The 23468-nt window shown below is 45.5% G+C and overlaps 1 protein-coding gene across 3 annotated transcripts; it reads left to right on the forward strand.

Annotated features, from left to right (window-relative positions):
* Positions 1–23035, forward strand: heatr5b (HEAT repeat containing 5B). 3 transcript variants are annotated; one of them, XM_053619047.1, is made up of 36 exons: positions 1–47; positions 802–998; positions 1736–1947; positions 2663–2771; positions 3466–3615; positions 4520–4691; positions 4841–4998; positions 5199–5496; positions 7419–7574; positions 8358–8608; positions 8712–8823; positions 10495–10647; positions 11001–11100; positions 12097–12210; positions 12400–12559; positions 12718–12893; positions 13175–13280; positions 13883–14073; positions 14393–14552; positions 14952–15141; positions 15493–15662; positions 15796–15943; positions 16283–16462; positions 16629–16883; positions 16971–17152; positions 17323–17391; positions 17508–17687; positions 17904–18150; positions 18675–18914; positions 19086–19213; positions 19317–19461; positions 19798–20070; positions 20145–20369; positions 21183–21334; positions 21552–21765; positions 22055–23035. In XM_053619047.1, the coding sequence occupies exons 2-36, from the start codon at positions 873–875 to the stop codon at positions 22360–22362; spliced, it is 6210 nt and encodes a 2069-aa protein (XP_053475022.1). In that variant the 5' UTR covers positions 1–47; positions 802–872; the 3' UTR covers positions 22363–23035. The 3 variants fall into 3 exon arrangements, with proteins under 3 accessions (XP_053475022.1, XP_053475024.1, XP_053475023.1); XM_053619049.1 differs by having other exon boundaries at positions 5199–5448; XM_053619048.1 differs by having other exon boundaries at positions 35–63.
* Positions 23036–23468: the final 433 nt, after the last annotated feature.

The following is a 23468-nucleotide window of genomic DNA, read 5'->3' on the forward strand; positions in this document are numbered from 1 at the left end:
ACTTTGCTAGTTAGCTTAGCAACACACGGCTAGCAGAACAACATCAGGTGAGAACAACATCAGGTAGCTTGTCAGTTCCTTAATTCTGTCTGTAATAAACTGTAACATGACGAATTTGTTAAACATTTACGACGGTAAACACCTAAAAAAAAGCCCCTGGATATTTATCCCAGCGTCCGCCATTTTGTTTGATTTTTTTAATTGAAGGTACTCGGAAGTTAGCTTGTTAGCCTTCTGTCAGTTCCTGTATTGCTTAACGGCTAGGCTAGCCGAGACATAACATTTGTGTCAGCTACATATCGAGAAAAGGACGACAAGTTTCATTTTCTGATCATAAATCTGTTCATCTCGTTTGTCTACGTTAGTAGACCCTCGGCACAGCTACGGTTATATACAGATCTGTCAACTATACCCTAGGCTGTATCCTAAATAGTTCTGTCCACCCTGTACGAGTGCACTATCTCTCGGGTGTAAGATAACGGCTCGCGCACGCTATCTAGCGCACTACGCGTGCACTAGGGCTGTATTTGAGACGTGTCCGCGTACTAGTTTATTCAGTTTTATGCAGGGATATTTAATACTAAGCGTACTAAAATCTTTTAAGCTTACTGTATTAGGCTTAGTTAGTAAGGTAGTATGCATAAAGAGAGATTGAAGATTCATTTAAGATCATACATCCTTTCACTAAGGCCATAAAATGAATATTTTGAGCACGAGACTCACTTTATTTGTGTGTGATTGTTCTTTCGAGTCATCATAGGCGTCGTAAGATTTATATTCGTTATTGTATATTTGTTCCAGCGATCAGCCGGCTGAGCGGAGGAGTCCTGCGTACAGAAGAAACCCCTCGATTGCCCGTTTAGTGCCCGCCCATGGAGCTGGCACACAGTCTGCTGCTTAATGAAGACGCTTTGGCCCAGATCACCGAGGCCAAGAGGCCGGTCTTCATATTCGAGTGGCTTCGTTTCCTCAACAAGGTCCTCATAGCTGCCAACAAGGTGCGACGAGATACTTAAACATCGACGTGTCATCGTTTTCATCCGTTTATAGTTGTGGAAAAAGTTACTTCCTGTTGTTGCTTACCTTTAAAAATAAAAAAATATATATTGACCTTCTCTGAATAAGACAATATTCTGATTAAGGTGTTTACATGAGCTGCTTTTAGGATGTTCCTTTCATGTTCCCGTTTTACACGTTATAGAACTTCGATCGATTAACGGCACACGTCGTTACGCCACGCCACGCCGTCCGACGTTCCCTCCAGAATTTCATGTATCGACATACGGTTCGTCTCCGTTATGGTACCGTATACAGTTTTGGGCCAATACAGAAGTGGCCTTGCTGCTCCAATACTTTCGAACTGGACCGGATCTGTCTCGAAGCGTGCTTAACGTAACGTAATCTTGTCAGAAGAAAACGTTACGGCACAAAACAAAGGCCCTGATGTACTGTTCTTCTTCTTCACGTTTCAGTACAAATGAAATGTCTTGTTTTGTTTGTGTCGATAAAGCGGGGTACGGGGTTATGTCTCGTATATGTCGTATCGTTAGTGCCCAGTCGTAACCCTAATAAACTCTCATTACGTTCTTCATGTGATAAGATCAGATGGTTCTCAGCCCCCTTCACGATCGCATCCGATAGGGAGCCGATCAAATTGTGCGGTTTGTCTGTGTGATGTTGTACAGAGAAACTGTAGAACTCAGGAGGACATAAAAGTCTTGTTGTTGTTGAGCAGGTCGATGTGAAGGAAAAGCAAAAAAAGCTGGTGGAGCAGCTCACCGGTTTAATCAGCAGCAACCCGGGACCTCCGACACGGAAGCTGCTGGCTAAAAACCTGGCCACGCTGTACAGCATCGGCGACACCTTCACCGTCTTCCAGACCCTGGACAAGTGCAACGATATCATCAAGAACAAAGATGACACTCCGGCCTACCTGCCCACCAAACTGTGAGTTTACCTCACCTCACGTCGTCTCACTTCACCTCACCTCACCTCACGTCACCTCACTTCGCCTCACATCGCCTCACGTGACCTCACGTCGCTTCACGTCACCTCACTTCACCTCACGTCGCCTCACCTCACTCGCCTCACTTCGCCTCACATCGCCTCACGTGACCTCACTTCACCTCACGTCGCTTCACGTCGTCTCACTTCACCTCACTTCACCTCACGTCACCTCACCTCACCTCACGTCGCCTCACCTCACGTCGCCTCACTTCGCCTCACATCGCCTCACGACCTCACTTCACCTCACGTCGCTTCACGTCACCTCACTTCACCTTACATCACCCAAAAAATTTTGGTAAATAAAATGTTATTTTTCTGATGAAAGAAACGAATACGTTTTCACACGTTTAATCACAGAAGTTCAGATCAAAAGGTTTTAACATCATGAGAAAGATTTCAGTCGAGTGTCCACAAACTTTTGACTTTTATTTTCCACGGATAAAATTACAGTTAGAAAATCTTCCCGTCACGTCAGATCTTTGCATTCTGAAACGTTTCTCAGTTTATTCGTTCTTGTATTTATTTATTTATTTATTTATTTAATTTTGGGAATTGCCGTATGACCCCGCCTTGCTGCACTCCCACTCGGTATAAAAGCAGTCCTTTCCCTGTGTTTTTTTTTCTTCTCATGTTTGTTTTGTTTTGTCTGGTTCAGGGCTGCGGTGGCGTGTGTCGGTGCGTTTTACGAGAGAATGGGACGTATGCTGGGCAGCTCTTTCCCGGAAACCATCAACAACCTCCTGAAAGCCCTAAAGAACGCCGAGGTAACGCGAAATAACCACACGGCTCCACGACAAACCCCTCCAGAGTCAGAGCTTCTTACTGGATTTCTCGCTCGTGCTCATGACCAGTTTTATACACGACTCGTAAAAAAAAATATCCGCGGGACAAAATCAGCTAATTTTATCGGCTTAAATTTAACGAGAAACTTAATTTAAAAAAAATCAAACAAAAAAAAGTATTAAAAAAGAATCAGATTTACAACAGCTTTTTGCTGAAGGTGATCTGATGATACTTTTATGGATGTGTGTGTGTGTGCGCGCGCGTGTGTGTGGGGGGGGTGGGGGTGGGGGGAGTTGTTGTTGAATCTTTTCTATAAGGAATAAACACTCTGGATGTTTTTTTTGTTTTGTTTTGTTTGCAAATGATTCAGTGTTTTGGATCGAGTCAATCAGGTGAACGAATCAGTATCGTTTTACGGAGTCATTACTTTCGTTCAGTTGCTGGTGACGGGAATTTTATTTGCAAACTGAAAAACGGAAAACGAAACTAATTTATGATCCGTAACGATGACGAAACTTTTCAATTTTATGGTGATTTAAAAAGAAAAAAAAAAGTTTCTCTATTAAATGACTCTGTGAATCTGAACCTAAACGAGTCTACAGTGTTGAAGACAGATAAATGTTGTGCTATGTGTGTGTAGTTAGTGTGACTCGTGTCTGTGTGTGTGTTTGGCAGTCCCAGGGTCGAGGTGAGATCCTCCTGAGCCTGCAGAAGGTGCTGAGCGGTCTCGGAGCTGCAGCCGCATCCTGCCACAGAGACATCTATAAAAACGCCCGCTCTCTCCTCACAGACCGGTCCATGGCCGTGCGCTGCGCCGTGGCGAAGGTCGGGACTCGACTTCCACCTCTTTATCGTCTCCCTTTAACTTCCTCTCTTACTCGGCTCAAGTGTTTACCCACTGAAGGAATAAATAAATAAATAACTGGATTTTACTTTGTTTAATCGTCTGAATTTGACTCCGACGTAATCTCGAAGCATTTCAGCAATTGAGATGCTTTAAAACAGAAATAACTGACGTAGAGTAATTATATGATGGATGGGTAGATGGATAGATTGACAGATGGATGGATGATAGATAGGTAGCGGGATGGATGGATAGATCAAAGTTCTAAGGCAACACAATAGATATAACAATAGAGAGAAGGATGGATGAAGAATAGACAGATAGATGATGGATTGATAGATTGGTGGATAGACAGATAGGTGGATGGATGGATAGATTAACACAATAGATTTCTCATATTGGTTTAGACAGTACTGGACATGAACTCCCCCTGTGTGTCTATCTCTCTCTGTTTCTATCTCTCTCTTTCTTTCCCCTCCCCTCTCTCTCTCTCTCTCTCTCTCCCACCCCCCCCCTTTTTCTCTCTCTTCCTCTCTCTCTCCCCTCTCTCCCCCCTCTCTTTCTCCCTCACTCTCTCTCTATTTCTCTCTCTTGCTCTCTCCCCCTTTCTCTCCCTCACTCTCTCTCTATTTCTCTCTCTTGCTCTCTCCCCCTTTCTCTCCCTCACTCTCTCTCTATTTCTCTCTCTTGCTCTCCCCCCTCTTTTCTGCCTCACACACTCCCCCCCCCCTCTCTCTCTCTGTGTCTCCACCTCTCTCTCCCCCTTTCTCTCTCTCTCTCTCTCTCTCTCTCTCTCTCTCTCTCTCTCTCTGTGTCTCCACCTCTCTCTCCCCCTTTCTCTCTCTCCTGCGCTCCCCCCCTCTCTCTCCACCTCTCTCTCTGTAGTGTTTGTTGGAGCTGCAGAACGAGGCTGTGTTCATGTGGACAGCGGAGTTGGAGAACGTGGCCACTCTGTGTTTTAAAGCTCTCGAGGGTTCCACGTACGGAGTACGCGTGGCCGTGTCCAAACTGCTGGGGACCGTCATGGCCACCGCGCTCATGGCCAAACAAGCTGCAGGTCATCATAATCATCATCATCATCATCATCATCATCATCATCATCACCATCTTCGTTTACAGCTCCAGAGTGTCGTTTAGATTTCAGGAGGATGAAGAACGATCTGCTGCTATATCTGTTTATTTCTTCTCTTTATTTTCTTGTGTTAGTTATGAGACAGAACGTAAAGCGCGCTACACTCGACGAGGTCTTCGAGCTGATGGCCACGGGCTTCCTGCGCGGCGGATCCGGCTTCCTGAAGAGCGGCGGAGAGATGCTGAAGGGAGGTGCGTCCGTCAGCAGGGAGGTGCGCGTAGGAGTCACTGAGGTGAGCCAGCCGGAACGCTACTCGGGGATAAACATCCACGCTCGCATGCGGAATCGTGTCGTTTCGGTCCGATCTGGTACAATCCGATCCGATCCAATGCTGATACTGAAAAATTAGACAAGGTAGTGAGGGTAAATCTGCAGAAGTATTTTCTCTGAAGTCATGCCGTGTGTGTTTGTGCGTCTCGGTCGGTCCCGCAGGCGTACGTGGTGTTCGTGACGGTGCTGGGCGGTCAGTGGCTGGAGCGTAACTTCGCCACCTTCCTCAGCCACCTGCTGGAGCTGGTCGCTCACCCGCGTGCCACGCAGAGCCACGTGGAGGCGGTGTACTCACGCCGCTGCGTCTCTTTCGCCCTGCGCGCCACACTCGGTGCCCTGCTGGGCGAGAAGGCTCAGATCGCCGCCGCCAAGGACATCTGCCAGGCCATCAGCAAGCAGATGAGGGCAGTGGGTAAGGAGCAAAATGGGGGGGAAATGTCCAGGTTCAGAGCACTGCAGAGTAAGTACTATAGGTTTGTTTTTTGTTCTTTGTGTGTCTCTCTCTTTTTGTTTGTTAATCCTGATTGAGGTGGTTTGGATGTTTATTTTCCCCAAATTTTATTAGCTTTGCTCTTCCAATCTTTTATATATGGCTCATGTCATGCTGTCACTATTACACACACACACACACACACACACACACACACACAGACAGTCAAAGTTATAGATCACCATCAAGTAGGCGTGTTTTTTTATGGAAAGGTGGAAAACCGGGTAAATTTTGTGAATTTGTAGTTTTTGGTGGTCAAATGAATAATTTCTTGCTGCCTGATGATCGTCGCTTAAAGCCTGCGATGCGCCGAGATGAAGATTCTTGACTAAAACTGAAATTAGGGACACACCGGACCCGAAGAAGTACGACAGGAACGGAACGAAACAATAAAACCAAAAATAAAAACAAAAAACTAAACCAAACCAAGTAAAATAAAAACAAAAAAGAAACAAAAAATAGAACAAAATCAAATAAAAAATTCAAACAAAACAAAAATATAACCAAAAAGAAATAAATAAATAAACAAAACAAAACAAATACAGGAAAAAAATAAACAATAAAACCAAATACAAACAGAAACAAATAAAAACAAACAAAAAAAAAAAATCAAAACTAAACCAAGTAAAATAAACAAAATCAAATAAAAAAATACATTAAAACACAATAATAATAAAAAGACAATAAAAACAAAATGAAAACAAAATAAAACAAAAACAAAATAACAAATAAAATAAAAACAGAAACAAAACCAAAAAATAATAACCAAATAAAAACAAAATAAAATGACAACAAAGAAAACAAAATCAATACAGGAAAAAATACCAAAATAAAATAAAAACAAAACCTAAACAAATGGGGAAAAAATTAACAAAATAAAAACAATTTATTTAAAACATTTTAATAATAATTTTTTTTTTTTTTTTTTATAAAACTGGATTTTACATCAGGTTTTTTTCCACATGTTAAATTTATATCTTAAAGTTATTTCATTAAAGCCAAATTGAGTTAATAATCAAATTTATTCTTCAATAGTCTACTAAATCTGACGATAAACAAAAAAATTATAACACGTAAAACTTTCTAAAAGCAAGATATGTTTATTAAACCCCGAGGTGTATAATAAAGCGTTTTTAAGAATACGCAGTAGAACAGAATACTCGGTTAAAAAACTAGTTTTATTATGATTTATAAATTTATTTATTTATTAGTCATTTTACTGTCATTTTAAAATGTAGCGGATTTATCCACTGTTGTTACCGTGGTGACTAAGCCAGGTTTGGTGAGATGGTATTTAGTATCTTACTCCTAGCTGTGGACGATAACCCGGATGGATGGACTACGTTATACTGAATAATACGTAGCGTGTGACAGCATTTCATCCAGCCAGATTTCACACTGAAACGAATCCCCGCCCACATGTGCGCACATTTTAGCTGCTCTTTGCTTTGATTTCTTTCTTATTTGTTGTTCGAAGACATTTTGTGTGATTTTTCTGTTGGACTCTTACTCTGTGATTGCTTTGAGCTAAAAGATCAAACCTCGTTCTTTCACCTTACATTATTCTACCCTTCACCGCCTTTACAATACGATAAATACGAAATATACGGAACATTTTCTTTGGTCATATGGACGTACATATATAATGAACTATGGACATGTTCGTAACATGTTATAATGCATGCAGGAAGCATTATGAACACTGGGTCTAAACGGTGAACGGCAGAATAATGTAAACTGACTGGAGAGAAATGAAAACGATCTCTTGATTCATTGTAATACCTGATTATAGATTTGAATAGAGACATGAATTCCAGACCTGCGATGTTGAATAGAGGAGACTCAAAACCTCCCGTTTTTGTTCTTCCCGTGCCGCGTGTTTGGGGTCACAGAGGCGGTGGTGAGCGACAGCAGCGGGGAGAGCAAGGGCACCGCGGCCGACGTCTCTGCCAGTCAGCACGTGATGGTGTGTGCCCTTAAAGAGCTGGGCAGCCTGGTGCAGAGTCTCAGTGCTACGGCGGCGCCCCTGATCCAGGAGCCTTCCATCGGTAAGAAAAACACGTTATTGTGTCTGAGCTGTGAGTCATAGTGAGCTCCGTAGCAGCGCCCAAGGCATCAGTTTAACCAGAAATTAAATAGAGCTCCAAAATCGGCTAAAATGCCCGCCTTCCGCAGCCTCTTTCTCAGGTGCTGTAGATCGCAGTGGCATGGCGCTGGTGTCGTTTGAAAGCCGCAGAAGGGCTATGTTAACTGTTATAATGTGGTCGTGTAACCATATTACACATACCGCGTGTCGGTCCTTGTGATCCGGCGCTAATGGGCCCAGTGCACGCTCGTTATATTTTAAGAGCGCGTTAGGTAAGATTAGTCTTAGATTTAGTAATATTAGTCACCTGATCCTCTTGGTGAAGCAGATCTCGTAATGAAGTGCAGAACGTAGCTTTTGCGAGAGGAGACAGCGAAAGCGAAAATGACTGACCTCTGCTGGACAGTAAAAATACTTACACCACTCCCGTGTTAGCTGAGTGGATCAACATACAGCTATTACAGAGGCTTGTTTATTACACAGATCTTGACTAAAAAGACATTCTTGACCTCTCCAGAGAGAGAAAGAAATGAGGCTGTTGGCGGATCGTCTTGCAACAACAAACGGATAAAAAGCGCACTCGTTCTTTAACGCAGGAAAAAATTGTAAAGCAGGTCGAGGGCGTCGTCGTATGAGAGGCATCCATCGCGTCATGCCGTCGTTGATTATTTTCCTATAACAGCGTGACACTGTTTTAATTCTGTATGTAAGTGTTAATACGTGAAACCCCGCATTTACGCCGCAGGTCTGTTGGAGACGGTGATGTCGGTGCTCCTTCATCCCAGCATGGCGGCTCGTCTAGCGGCGGCCTGGTGCCTGCGTTGCGTTGCCGTGGCGCTGCCCAATCAGCTGACTCCGTTGCTGGACCGCTGCGCCGAGCGCATCAACGCCCTGAAGAGCTCGCCCGAAGCCGTGAGCGGATACAGCTTCGCCATGGCCGCCCTGCTGGGCGCGGTGCACCAGTGTCCGCTGGGTATTCCTCACTCCAAGGGCAAGGTGTGTATGTGTGTGTGAGAATTTTTTCACTCATGCATTTATTCATTTTAGTCCTGCATTACCCAGGTGTTGATCTTGTGGCTGGTTGCGATGATTATTTTAGATGGTGGTGAGCATAGCGGAGGATCTTCTGCGCTCTGCGGCCCAGAACAGCCGTCTGTCTCTGCACCGTACGCAGGCCGGGTGGCTGCTCCTGGGAGCGCTCATGACTTTAGGTAAACCTCGCTGATCACCTGCTTCTCTTCAGGAGTTAAATTAATAAATAAACTGGACTGTATACATGAAGCAGTACAGAGATGAGGTGCTTCTGTACCTTATACGTGTCAGTGCTGCTCACTGCTGCTGTTCTTTCAGAGCGTTTACATGCCAATGAAGGACATCTGAACATCTGGTGCTGTTGTGAGACAGTGTTTAGTTCCACAGCTCGACTACCTGCATGCTGTCACGCCATAAAAATATATCACCAGAGTTCAGTTCACTCCGTGTTTATATCCGGTTTAAAATCAATCAATAACGCAATTAAAACCACTTCTGGTTCTTTCTCTCATGTACTTTCTTTATTTCTTCCTTTCTTTCATGTACTTTCTTTCTTTCTTTCTTTCCTTCATTTACTTTCTTTCTTTCTTTCTTTCTTTCATTTACTTTTTCTTTCTTTCTTTCTTTCATTTACTTTCTTTATTTCTTTCTTTCTTTCATTTACTTTCTTTCTTTCGATCTTTTTCTGTCTCTCTCTCATCCTTTCTTTTCATTTCCTTTCTTTCTTTTGACCTTTCCGTCTCTCTCTCATCATTTCTTTTCATTTTTTTCTTTCTTTTGATCTCTTTCTGTGTCATCCTTTCTTTTCATTTTCTTTCTTTCTGTCTCTCTCTCATCCTTTCTTTTCATTTTTTTTCCTTTCTTTTGATCTTTCTGTCTCTCTCATCTTTTCTTTTAATTTTTTTTCTTTCTTTTGATCTCTTTCTGTCTCATCCTTTCTTTTCATTTTCTTTCTTTCTTTTGATATCTTTGTCTCTCTCATCCTTTCTTTTCATTTTCTTTCTTTTGATCTCTGTCTCATCCTTTCTTTTCATTTTCTTTCTTTCTTTTGATCTTTCTGTCTCTCTCTCATCTTTTCTTTTCATTTTTTTTCTTTCTTTTGATCTCTTTCTGTCTCATCCTTTCTTTTCATTTTCTTTCTTTCTTTCTTTTGATCTTTCTGTCTGTCTCTCATCCTTTCTTTTCATTTGCTTTCTTTTGAAATTTCTGTCTTTCTCTCATCCTTTCTTTTCTTTTCATTTTCTTTCTTTCTTTCTTTTGATCTGCTTCTGTCTCGCTCATCTTTTCTTTTCATTTTCTTTCTTTCTTTCGATCTCTTTCTGTCTCTCTCTCATCCTTTCGTTTAATTTACTTTTCTGTCCCTCTCTCTCTTTCATTCCTTTAATTCTTTCTCCTGTTGACTTTCTTTCTTTCTCTCTCTCTTTCCATTCTTTCTCTCATTTACTTTCTTTCTTTCTTTTTTGATCTCTCTTTTTCTGTCTCTCTCTCATTCTTTATTTTCCTTCTTTCTCTCATTTACGTTTCTTTCTTTCAAAGTTTCATTGTACAACTTCAATGATTCAGTGCAGAATTTCAATGTCTAATCCTCTGCTTCCAGTCCGATGTATTGTATCTGGTTTTGAGATACTGATCAGATTTAGGTAGGGAATGAGATTGTATATTTTGTGCAGTCTTTGAAACATCTCCACAGTCACGATTTTTTATTCCAGCAATATAAACGCAGTATAATTAGGTTATAAATGGATAATGAATAGGATGTGCACTAGGTCTGGTTTCAGCTGTGAAGCTGTAGTGACACTGTAGTTCAGAATGTAACGGTGTGTTATTAAACTACCTGTCTGTGTGCTCAGGCTCCTCTCTGGTGCGCTACCACCTGCCTAAGATGCTACTTCTGTGGAGGAATGTGTTCCCTCGCTCTCAGAAGGAGCTGGAGGCGGAGAAGGCCAGAGGAGACTCCTTCACCTGGCAGGTGACGCTGGAGGGCCGAGCTGGAGCACTCTGTGGTAATCGCACACGTTAATTAGCTTTGGCTAGCTACTAGCTACTAGAAATCCTGAAAATGTCACGAACATGCTTATTAGGTCATTAACGTAGTGGTGTTCTGGGTGAAACTCCAGACATCATTGCTCTGACGTTCTGTCGTAAATTATGAATCGTTGAATTCTGGATTCTGATTGGTCAGAAGATGTTAAGTTACTTAATTAATTAATTAATTTTCAGCGCATCAAATGAAAGAGAGGGAATGACTATTTACAGTGGCTAAGAGTGTTTCCGGTTGCTATAACTTGAGTGATAACAGCGACCAACTTGCGCATAACTACAAAGTATGGCATGATTTCTTACCTTCTCTTGTCAGCCATGCGGAGTTTCGTGGCTCACTGTCCCGAGCTTCTCACTGAGGACGTGATCCGGCGACTCATGACTCCTATTGAATGCGCCATGACCATGATGGCTCAGTAAGTGTTTTTACAAAAGCTAACATTAGTCTAATATTAACTAATGCCTCACATTCACCATTACAGTTTTGTATATCTGATTTTAGAAATAAAAAATAAAAGTTTTATTTATTAGGTGGGTAGTGATTAAGGTTTGGGATCGGGGTAGTTGTACTGATTATGGTTTGGGATCGGGGGTAGTTGTACTGATTAAGGTTTGGGTTCAGGGGGTAGTTGTACTGATTAAGATTTGGGATCAGGGGTAGTTGTGCTGATTATGGTTTGGGTTCAGGGGGTAGTTGTACTGATTAAGATTTGGGATCAGGGGTAGTTGTGCTGATTATGGTTTGGGTTCAGGGGGTAGTTGTACTGATTAAGATTTGGGATCAGGGGTAGTTGTGCTGATTATGGTTTGGGTTCAGGGGGTAGTTGTACTGATTAAGATTTGGGATCAGGGGTAGTTGTACTGATTAAGATTTGGGATCAGGGGTAGTTGTGCTGATTAAGATTTGGGTTCAGGGGGTAGTTGTCCTGATTAAGGTTTGGGATACAGAGGTAGTTGTCCTGATTCAGGTTTGGGATCAGGGGGTCGTTGTCCTGATTAAGGTTTGGGTTCAGGGGGTAGTTGACCTGATTATCGTTTGGGATAAGGGGGTAGTTGTACTGATTATGGTTTGGGTTCAGGGGGTAGTTGTCCTGATTAAGGTTTGGGATACAGAGGTAGTTGTCCTGATTATGGTTTGGGTTCAGGGGGTAGTTGTCCTGATTAAGGTTTGGGATACAGAGGTAGTTGTCCTGATTATGGTTTGGGTTCAGGGGGTAGTTGTACTGATTAAGATTTGGGATCAGGGGGTTGTTATACTGATTAAGGTTTGGGATACAGAGGTAGTTGTACTGATTATGGTTTGGGTTCAGGGGGTAGTTGTCCTGATTAAGGTTTGGGATACAGAGGTAGTTGTCCTGATTATGGTTTGGGTTCAGGGGGTAGTTTGTACTGATGGGTCACTTTATTTCCAGCGTTCCTGCAGTTATAAAGGTTCATGGTGCTCACCTGAAGGCCAGCGCAGCGATGGTACGACTCCGACTCTACGACATCCTGGCCCTCCTTCCTCCCAAAACATACGAAGGCAAGTCCACCGTGTGAATTCTCACCTTGCTCCTGAAGTGCGTGTCTGTTTCTGATGTATACCACTACTAAATTCGGTGTTGGCTGTATGGAATTTAGATCCACGAGTCACCTCAGCTGTTTCACGTCCACCTGTGGATTCATCAAATTCATAAACGTTGTTGTTGTTGTTGTACATGATGACGAGCAGGTAGTTTCAGCGCTCTGCTGAGGGAGCTGGTGGCCGAGTTCACTCTGACGGATAATTCGTCCAACACTACCACGTCCCTGCTGCGTTCACTATGTCACTATGACGACAGCGTCCTCATGGGCTCGTGGCTGCAAGAGACGGATCACAAGTCCATCGAAGACCAGGTGAAACAGAAAATGACTTTATTTCTTATGGAAATGTGTTTCTTGCTATAAATTAAGGTCTAGTGTCTGATCATATCTAATCCTGGTTTACGTGCTTCAGACGTATTCTGAACTGCGTTTTAAAGGGTTAAAATGCTCACGTATGTGTGTTTTATCAGTTGCAGCCTAACAGTGCCTCAGGCAGCGGCGCCCTGGAGCACGACCCCTCCTCTATCTATCTGCGAGTTCCCGTAGGTGAGGCCGTCCCCGGGCCGCTGCCGCTTGGAGTGTCTGTCATCGACGCCTCAGTGGCTCTTTTCGGTGTCGTCTTCCCTCACGTCTCCTTCAAACACAGGTGAAACTGCGAAAAATGAGAAAAACGCCTTTTCCAGAAATCGCCCCCTAGTGGCAAGTGATTATACTGTCATCAGTCGCAGTCAGTGTCCGGGCACCGTCATAGATAAAAGTTATTAGTGCGTATTAGTGTTAGTGAGGGTGTACACGGATTTATTTTGAAATATGTGCTTTGGACAAATGTGTCATCCGTGTGTGGATAAGGTCGCAGTTTACACGTACTGCTGTAAAATCAGCTAGCTAGCTTAACAAATGCATTGAATTGTCTGATGTGTTCTTCAGGCTCCAGATGCTGGATCACTTTGCTGAGTGCATTAAACAGGCCAAAGGAGTGCGACAGCAGGCTGTGCAGCTCAACATCTTCACCGCCGTGCTGAGTGCCCTGAAGGTAAATCAAAACGAGGAGCGTTTGAGGAACACCACTGTTAGAGGGTTAAGTTACAGAGTGGAGTCGGAGAGTGGAGTTGAGTCAGAGAGTGGAGTGGAGTGGATTCGGAGAGTCGATTTGGAGAGTCGAGTGGAGTCGGAGAGTCGACTCGGAGAGTCGAGTGGAGTCGGAGAGTCGAGCCGAGTGAGTTAGCATGTCATGTCAAGTGAGTTAGAAGGTTGAGTCGAGTCAGAGAGTTCAGTTTTCGAGTTGTCGAGTCAGAGAGTTGAGCTGTCGAGTCGAGTGGAGCTAGAGAGTCGAGGAAGTGAATCACGTCGACTTAGACAGTCGAGTTAGAGAGTCGAGTTGAGTTGGACTGTCGAGTTAGAGACTCGCATGTTGACTGACTCGTGCCTCTTAACCAAAGAAGTGAAATTTATGCCTTTTATTCATGAGCCGACTTTTTTCCTTGCCCTGAAAGAAGTACGTTGCAGACTGCATAAACTGACTTATGAACATATGCTTGTTCAAGCTATGCTTGGAATATTACATTTGCTTAATATTTATTAGCTAATTATTTTGTTTTTCTATATTTCTGAGACTTTTGTGATATGCGTGTGCAGGGCCTGGCTGAGAATAAGAGCACTCTGGGCCCCGAGGAGGTGCGGAAGTCGGCCCTGGCCCTAGTGATGGGAGCTCTCGATAACCCCAACCCCATCCTGCGCTGTGCTGCGGGCGAAGCCTTGGGCCGCATGGCGCAGGTCGTCGGAGAGGCCACGTTTATCGCCAGCATGGCTCAGCACAGCTTCGACAAGTAAAAACTGCTCAGGCCATAGCTTACAGATTATGAATAAAAATGTGTATTTTCAGCCAGTGCAAAGAAACGTAAACATGTATCCCAACATGATATTACAATATTTCCATAATTGTGTTACAACACTGATAATGTTTTTCAAATTTCCTCTTTTACATGACTATACATAGTAATGGATGTGAGTCCAGACTTGACAGTGCGAGTTCTGGTGATATTTAAGCATTCATGCAACACGTTACTCTTGTTCAGGTGCTGGTGGTGGTGGTGGTGGTGGTTGGTGTTTGCGTGCATTTTAAAAGCTGAATTTTTTTTCCAACAGGCTAAAGTCTGCTCGAGACGTCGTCTCCAGAACCGGCCACTCTCTGGCTCTGGGTTGCCTGCACCGCTACGTGGGTGGCATCGGTTCGGGTCAGCACCTCAAGACCAGCGTCAGCATCCTGCTCGCCCTGGCGCAGGACGCCACCTCTCATGAGGTCCAGGTGAGAGATCACAGGTCTGCAATAAAATCCTGAGCTTAGATGAGCGGCTAAAATCAACAGCTGTGTTCGTTTTTTTTTTTGTTGTTGTTGTTGTTGTTGTTTTTTTTAAGTTCTACCAAAGCCTGTTTAAGAAGATTCCACTTTTATAGTATTCACTGATAAAGAAGGGCAAAATGTTCCAACATTGACGTTTTTTTATCAGCACATCTGAGGAATACGTTGGTGTTCCGGACGGTCCCGTCTCATTTCCCACGTTAGGTTCTCCGTATAGAGCGGTCAGTCGCTAGCTTGGTAAATCGTGAGCTTCAGTTTTTAGCTAGAACAGATACGTTAGAGCCTTCAGTAGGAACATTATGTGAGGAATGATGGTTGGGCCGTGTGTGTGTGTGTGTGTTGCAGACGTGGGCTCTGCATTCTCTGGCTCTGATCGTGGACTCGAGCGGCCCGATGTATCGGGGCTACGTGGAGCCGACTCTGTCTCTGGTGCTGACTCTGCTCCTCACCGTCCCCCCCTCACACACTGAGGTGCACCAGTGCCTGGGCCGCTGCCTCGGAGCCCTCATCACCACCGTCGGCCCTGAGCTCCAGGGTAAGCACCACAACGACGAGCCAGAAATAAAGTTTATTCTCGCGTGACGATATCGAGCGGCTTTTTATTTACGACTTGATCACTTTTGAGGTAAATTCTGAATTTTTTACGACCCCAAGCCTGGCTAATGTTTTGTTATTTTCCATATTAATCACATTTTCGCTTTTCAGAGGTAGACGGATGGAGAAGTTTGTCTAGTTTTCTAGCTTAACTAGTATATTCTACACTAGTGCAGCGTGTCAGGTCGGCGGAAAAGACTAAAATATCATGTACACTCTGGGTTATAACGTTTCATTTTTTTTTAACGGTTCTGAAATCCCTCCTCCTTTCGCTGTGTTTCTTTGCGCGCAGGTAACAGCGTGACTATCTCGACCATCCGCTCGTCGTGTCTGGTCGGCTGCGCCATCATGCAGGATCACTCCGACTCGCTGGTGCAGGCGGCCGCCATCTCGTGCCTCCAGCAGCTGCACATGTTCGCACCGCGCCACGTCAACCTGTCCAGCCTGGTGCCCTGTCTCTGTGTAAGACTCGTCATGGCTACTGTGTGTGTTTTGGCTAATCGAGTGTGTGCACGTGGAAGGATGGATTGCATTTGTATTGTAGTTTGTGTGTAAATAGATATTGTAAGTGTAATGTATAAGTGTGTGTGTGTAGGTGCACCTGTGCAGTTCTCACCTGCTTTTGCGGCGTGCGGCCGTGGCGTGTCTGAGGCAGCTGGTCCAGAGAGAGGCGGCGGAGGTGTGCGAGTACGCCATGAGCCTCGCCAAGAAGGCTGGAGACAACAAGGACAACGCCGCTATCAGTACGTCCCAACGCTGACTTCCTGTTTGAACGGGAAACACATTCACAAACAGAACCAATTCGGGATGCTGTGTGCTGCAGGGTCCAAAGATTTGCCGTTTTTATTTCACCAACCAGTAGAATACCGTTTGATACCTTTTGAATATTGACGTTTTATCTGACAGGTTAACGTTATAAACGTCTTTTTAATTAAAATGATTCATATAAAGTGGGGGGTGTACAAAATTTTGAACCTTACACGAACCCAGACTTTTCAACCAGCTAAAAATTTGTTTTGTTAATAGATAATAAAATGCGTATTTGTGGAGAGTAAATATTAACAGTCTCTACACTGCTCTAGACCTGAACATCGGCGAGACGGGGCTGGAGGGCGTCCTGTTCGGAATGCTGGACCGCGAGACGGACAGGAAGTTGTGCTCGGACATCCACGACACGCTGGGACACATGCTGTCCTCTCTGGCCGTGGGCAAACTCTCACACTGGCTCAAACTGTGCAAGGACGTCCTCGCTGCCAGCACAGGTACACGTTTATCACTGGTCGCCTAGCAACGGTGTCAAACATCATCTCATTTAATGTCTGTACACACACGCACACGCCCACAAATCGTTTACTTTTGATCAAACGTATTTCTTTTATAACCTGATGTTTGTATCTCTTTCTCTCTCGCTCTCTCTCTCTCTCTCAGAGGTCGGAGGCGCCGTGGCGTTCGAGGTGGAGAAAGAGGAGGAAGACTCTGAGAAGAAGGATGAGATGGACGATGACATCATGTTCAGAGGGCTGGGTGAGGACGACAAGTCGAAGCCGTCCGTCGCCCCGCGCTGGGTGACTCGTGTGTTCGCCGCCGACTGCCTCTGCCGTATCATCCACCTGTGCGAAAACGCAGACAAAACGCACTTCGACCTGGCTGCAGCTCGGACCGCCAAAGCCAAAAACCCTAAAGGTGAGGACGTAGCGATGCTCGATCGCTGAAACACGCCGGCTCCTCTGTATACGGATTTTCTTACCGCTTCGATCGTTTTCCTTCAAGGTGATCTGCTGGTGCTGCATCTGTCCGATCTCATCCGGATGGCCTTCATGGCCGCCACGGATCACAGTCACCAGCTGCGCATGGCCGGCCTGCAGGCTCTCGAGGACATCATTAAGAAATTTGCCTCGGTGCCCGAGCCGGAGTTTCCTGGTCATGTGATCTTAGAACAGTACCAGGCCAACGTGAGTTCGACTTCATCGTCACGATTACGGAAGTTTCTAGATCGTAATCAGGTTTAAATTATCCCTCGCAAGTCCCTGTGAATGAGCCGTTACTATAGAAACGATAACGTATTAGAACAAGTGCGTTAATAGAAACCTTTTAATGTTTGGGTTTTTTTTTTCGCCTTCAGGTTGGTGCAGCTCTCCGACCCGCCTTCTCCCCCGACACGCCCTCTGACATCACGGCCAAGGCCTGCCAGGTAAAGCGAGAGAGGGAGAGAGAGCGTCAGTCCTCACTTGTTAAAAAAAGTTAAGATTTTAAAGCTCCGAAGCTTAAGATTAATATAAATAAGTCCGTCTCCGTCCTGTGTCTCAGGTGTGCAGTGCCTGGATCGGCAGCGGCGTAGTGAGCGACCTGAACGACCTGCGCCGCGTCCACAACCTGCTGGTGTCTTCTCTGGACAAAGTGCAGGCGGGTAAAGGCTCGTCCAGCCAGCTGTACAGCGAGAGCGCCACCACCATGGAGAAACTGGCCGTGCTGAAGGCCTGGGCCGAGGTGACGACCGCACGACTACACCCCACACGCGTTCATCAGCAAATAAAATCATAGACTAAATAGTGGTTTTCATTTATTTAACATCTCCAGGAGCCACAGTCACATTCCTCACACTTAAACTCCACACCTTTACTATTCACTTCACTCAACTGAATAAAACTGAGGAGAATTATCTGTTATTACTACTTCTGCTACTACTGGTCATGACTTCCTCAGGTCTACGTGGTGGCTATGAAGCTGAAGAAGGAGGCGGAGTCGAGGCCAGCGCGCCCCGTGCGCACTAGTGAAGATGATGACGACGAGGAGGACACGGGTGATGAAGGCGACGTGCTTCCTGCAGACAGTCTGATCACGCTGGTGCAGCCCGAGCTGCCATGTCTGAGCCGCCTGTGGCTCGCCGCTCTGAGAGACTACGCTCTACTCACGCTGCCAGCCGAGTTCGCCAGCCAGCTGCCTCCTGAAGGTAGAGCTCACCTCACATCCGCACTTTCAGGGCTGGAGTCTCGCATAGATTCTCTACGACCCGAACCCCTTAGAGAATCTACGAGAGACACCAGACCCCACAATACAGACGAGCTGAAGGCCGATATCAAAGCAACCTGGGCTTCCGGAACACCTCAGCAGTGCCACAGGCTGATCGCCTCCATGCCACGCCGCACTGATGCAGCAACCGCGCAAAAGGATTAAAGCCTCGACCGAGTATTGAGTGCATAAATTAACACACTTTTCACAAGATCAACATTTCTATATTATAAATTCTTTATTCTAATATTTTGAGATACTGGATTTTTGCTTTCCGTGAGCTGTAATTCGTAATCATCAAGATTAAAACAAAAAAAGTCTTGAACGCGTATATTTTATTTTATTTTGTCCACTGAACTACATAAATTCCTGAAGCTAGAATGTAGCCCTAAATAAATCAGAATATAAACTCGTTCCCCAGCCTCGTTTTGCTTAAATGGTGATTAAGTTGAACGCTGTGTGCAGGCGGAGCCTTTTACACTCCCGAGACCATCGACACGGCACGTCTGCACTACCGCAGCTCGTGGGCTCCCATCCTGCACGCCGTCGCTCTCTGGCTCAGCACGACCGAGTTTGGCGCCCACGAGTGTCCCGAGGAGCCCCAGAGCGCCACCAGCACCGGGCCTGCCGGGTTTCCTCAGGGTCCTCCTGCCCCCAGCAAGAGCCACGACGAGCTGGTCAAAGACAGAATGCATCTGCTTTTGGGTACTGAACACGCTAGATCAAATAAAGCGAATAAATAATAAATAAATCAATAAAAATCGTGAGATTAAATATCACGTAACATACTTTTTACTGGTTAAAAGGTCACTCTAGGTCGTTCTCTTCCAGAAGTATGTATAATAGAAGCTTGTTCTCTCTTGTCATGGCACTCAGGCATCAGTATCGAGTTCCTGTGCTTCCCGAGGCCCGAGGAACCCATCGAGCGGGTGATGTCGTGTCTGCAGGCCCTGTGCACGCTGCTCGAGTGCCCACAGGCTCGGAAACACATCGCAGAGGATCAGGTGACTACGAATTTAGATTAATAACACTGACTCCTTGCTACAGAGATTGTGCTGTAATGTTTCTGTGTTCGTGTGTGTGTGTGTGTGTGTGCACGTGTTGCAGTTGCTGGCCGTGGAGCTGCTGAACGTCCTGCACAGGTTGTTATTAACACGTGACCCTCCCAGCGTGCAGCTGCAGGTGATGGCCGTGGTGCAGGAGACCATCCGCTCGGCTCACGAACATCTGGAGCGGCTCAGGAGCTCAGGGAGTGAGTTTACACTGCGTGTGTTCAAGACATCACGTCACATGGCATCACGTTTCATCATGCGGCATCACGTTTCTTCATGTGGAATCATGTTTCCTTATGCCACCTCGTGGTTTATCACGTGCTTTCGTGTATCTTCATGTGAACCTGCAGTTTATCATGCATCTTCATGTGGCATCACGTTTCGTCATGTGGCATCACGTGCCGTCATGTGGCACAATCTCAAATATCACCCAGTTCACATGATATGACATGACATGACATCACATCACATGTGACCCTGTTGACATGTCACAAGCGTTACTATGTGGTGTAAACTGACCTGTCTCTGTCTCTCAGGTGCTGAGGAAGGTGGGGAGAAGGAACGGCCCCGCCTCCTGGGAGAGGGCGGAGACTCGGGGGAACTGCAGCCGGGGAAGTCTCTGGTTTTTGCCGCCATGGAGCTGCTGGTGTTCCTCCTGGTGCGTCACCTTCCTCAAATCAACGCCAAAGCGACAGACTCGCCGAGCCATGTTCCCACCAAACCCCAGCAACTCTCAGAGCACAGCACCCGCCTGCTCGCTGTCACTGTGGGCATTCTGGCAGAACTGCCATCTCTGTGTTCTCCTGCAGGTACACACACACACACACTGCTCTAACACGACCCACTCTGTAGTGAGAAGGTGTGAATAACACTCTGCACACAGGGAGCATGACCATCCTGCCCACGGTGCTGTTCCTGATCTGTGGGGTTCTGAGGGAGACGGCGGTGAAGACAGCAGACAGCACCGTGTCTCCGCCCGTCTCCGCCTCCCTGCAGGCCATCAAGACCATCATCACCTCTCCTCTCAGCCGTGTGGAGCACATCCAGCAGCAGTGGAGCAGCCTGGTGAGGAGCAGCCTGGCATCGGTGCTGGAGTACTCCCAGCCTGGTGAGATCATCTCTCTCTCTTACACACACACACATATACACATACGTGCGCACACACACACACACACACACATACATACACACTCTCTTGCACACATACTCACTCTCACACACCCACACACACACAGTCTGTGCTCACGCACATACAGTCTGGTGAGAGGATTTATACAATACAGAGAGAGAGAGCGAGAGAGAGACAGATACACACACTCTGATAGAGCAAGAGAGAGAGAGACAGACACACACAAAAAGACAGAGACTAACAGAGAGAGACACACACATAAAAGCAGACAGAGAGAGACACGCAGATAGACAGAGATAGAGAGACAGACAGGCAGAGACACAGAAAGACAGACCAAGAGACAGACACACACAAAAAGACAGAGACTAACAGAGAGAGACACACACACACACACACATAAAAGCAGACAGAGAGAGACACACAGATAGACAGACAGACAGGCAGAGACACAGAAAGACAGACCGAGAGACAGACACACAAAAAGACAGAGACTAACAGAGAGAGAGACACACACACACACACACACATAAAAGCAGACAGAGAGAGACATGCAGATAGACAGACAGGCAGAGAGAGAGAGAGACAGACAGGCAGAGACACAGAAAGGCAGAGACACAGAAAGACAGACCGAGAGACAGACGCACACAAAAAGACAGAGAGTGACAGAGAGAGACACACACACACACATAAAAGCAGACAGAGAGAGACACGCAAATAGACAGACAGAGAGAGAAACACACACACCACCTGTCCTTTAACATAGTCATTTATATCTTTTAAATGTCCCCCCAGATGAGTCCAGGCCCGGTATGGATGAGGTCAGCATGCTGACGGCCATCACTCTCTTCCTGGTGTCCTCCGGCTCTGAGCTGCTCGGGGTCACCAGCTTACAGAGGGGCTGCATGGAACGATTCAGAAACGCCCTCAACTCCACTGACCCTCTGGTATATCTGACACACACACACACACACACACACACACAACCCATCAGGGTCACAAGCCACTCATGACCTTCTGGGTGTGAATTCAAGACTGGTTTCCATGGTAACCATTTCCAACATAGTTTTTTGTTTTTTGGAATGGTGCAGCTGGTGTTTCATATATATTCAGACACACTGTGTATATGACTTATATTATATATATGGATGTGTGTGTGTGTAGGTGCAGGCACGGTGTTACCAGCTGCTGCTGTCCGTGTTCCAGCACTCGGTGCGCGCTCTCTCCACCCCCTACATCCACGCTCTGGCTCCTGCGCTGGTGGAGAAGCTGAAGGCGGCGGAGCGCTCGCGGCCCTCCACCCCGGCCGAGCTGCACGCCCTGCAGGAGGGGGTCCGAGTGCTCGAGGGCCTGGTGGGGCTTGGCGAGGAGCAGAACCGTGAGTCGCAGCCTGCTCCAATCCACTCTGACATACACATGTACAGTCGAGTGCAAAAGTTTGTGCACCCCTTTGTATTACAGCGCCCCTGCAAAATTAGAATCCCGCCTCAAAAAAGAAAATCCCTGGAAAAAAAAACTGAAGGATTTTTAAATTAATAATAAAAAAATTAGTAGAGAAATAAGAGGAAAATGTATGATCAAACACTGTTTTTAAAGAGAGTGAATGAATAAAAATATTAATATAAACATTTAATTGAATGTTTTATCTGTTATTTTTGTTAACGCAGGTGTTCAGCTGCTGGCTCTGCTCGTCCCCACGCTCATCTCCTACCTGCTGGACGAGAACACCTTCTCCTCGGCTCCGCCCACTTCCAAGGCTCTTCACGAGTTCGCCCTGCAGAACCTGATGCGCATCGGTCCGCTCTACCCCGCCGCCTTCAAGACCGTCATGGGGGCGGCGCCCGAGCTCAAGCCCCGCCTCGAGGCGGCCATCAGAGCCAATCAGGCCAGCAACAAAGCCAAGGCCATGGCCAGACAGGCCCAGCCCACCGTACAGGCCACGCCCACTATCAAACTCAAAACCAGCTTCTTCTAGGAGATTATTCATCAATGTTTTGGGACCAAACTGCTATAAAATGGGGTTTAAATTTAAAAATATGAAGTCGTGTATGCTTGTAAATGTCCTCGTAGCTGTCGTAACGAACAAGCCGAGTGTCGCAGATTTCACCTGCACCTTAATCACAAAAGATCCTCATAGAAGCACTTTTTCATGAAATCATAAAGCGTAAACATTCATTCCAGCCACTTTCTCTTTCTTTAACGTATCTTTTTTTATTCTTTAGTCTTTTCCACACTTTCAATACTTTTTTCCATTTTCGTCTTATTGTGCGACTCTGATTAAACTTTGTGACTCTCCGTAACTGTTTTTTGTTGTTGTTTGTTGTTGTTTATTTAGGCATTATTGCTGATTGTGAAACACAGAACAGAGATGTGTCCGCACCGCTGCTTCGTTCAGACCCGTATGTAAACGTTACTGTAAATATCAGCGGGTGTTCGTCTCTCGTCTATTATTTATTTCGGCATTAATGAGTTACAGCGACGCTGCACAGATGTTACAGTTTATTGTTTTAATGTTCGATGGTTTTTAGCGTCAGTGTGATGAATAAATGCGACGCGTCGCTCGAGTCCTCCTCAGACCCGAGCCGATCAGTAAAAACCCTGCTGTTAAATCCAACATCATCACAATAAAGAAAATATTACACATCCTGCATTAGTGTTCTCGTATTTCTGTGTGTGTGTGTGTGTGTGTGTTTTATTCGCTGATGCATCTGTTTGCGGATTGGCTAGCCTCGACCCGTCCTTGCTCTTGAAGTACTAGGCCTTTTGTGGAGGCTCCTTATATACTATGATTAGACGATTTCACCTGTTTCACATCACCTTCTTATTTCAACTTCTCACATCGCTATTAGTCATAAACTGCCCCTGTCCCAACTTTTTTGGAACATGTCGCATACATGGATTTCAAAATAAACGTTTACCTTCAAAAAAAAAACTATGCAGTTGATTAGATAGAACATCAAATACCTTGTCTTTATACATTATAAAGTTATAAAGTACATTTACACATCACTCCTCTTTGTTTTTATTCGCATTTTCCATTCGGTCAGAATCGAGTTTGTAATTAAATTAGTTATTACATCA

Source organism: Ictalurus furcatus, chromosome 29 (genome assembly GCF_023375685.1).
Source record: "Ictalurus furcatus strain D&B chromosome 29, Billie_1.0, whole genome shotgun sequence".
NCBI lineage: Eukaryota > Metazoa > Chordata > Actinopteri > Siluriformes > Ictaluridae > Ictalurus > Ictalurus furcatus.

Bases quoted from the DNA above. Each gene is read 5' to 3' on its own strand.
- heatr5b (XM_053619047.1), top strand. From the start codon at position 873: ATGGAGCTGGCACACAGTCTGCTGCTTAATGAAGACGCTTTGGCCCAG. The intron at 15,663-15,795 runs GTAAGACTCGTC...GTGTGTGTGTAG, and splicing joins GCCTGGTGCCCTGTCTCTGT to GTGCACCTGTGCAGTTCTCA. The intron at 21,335-21,551 runs GTATATCTGACA...GTGTGTGTGTAG, and splicing joins TCAACTCCACTGACCCTCTG to GTGCAGGCACGGTGTTACCA.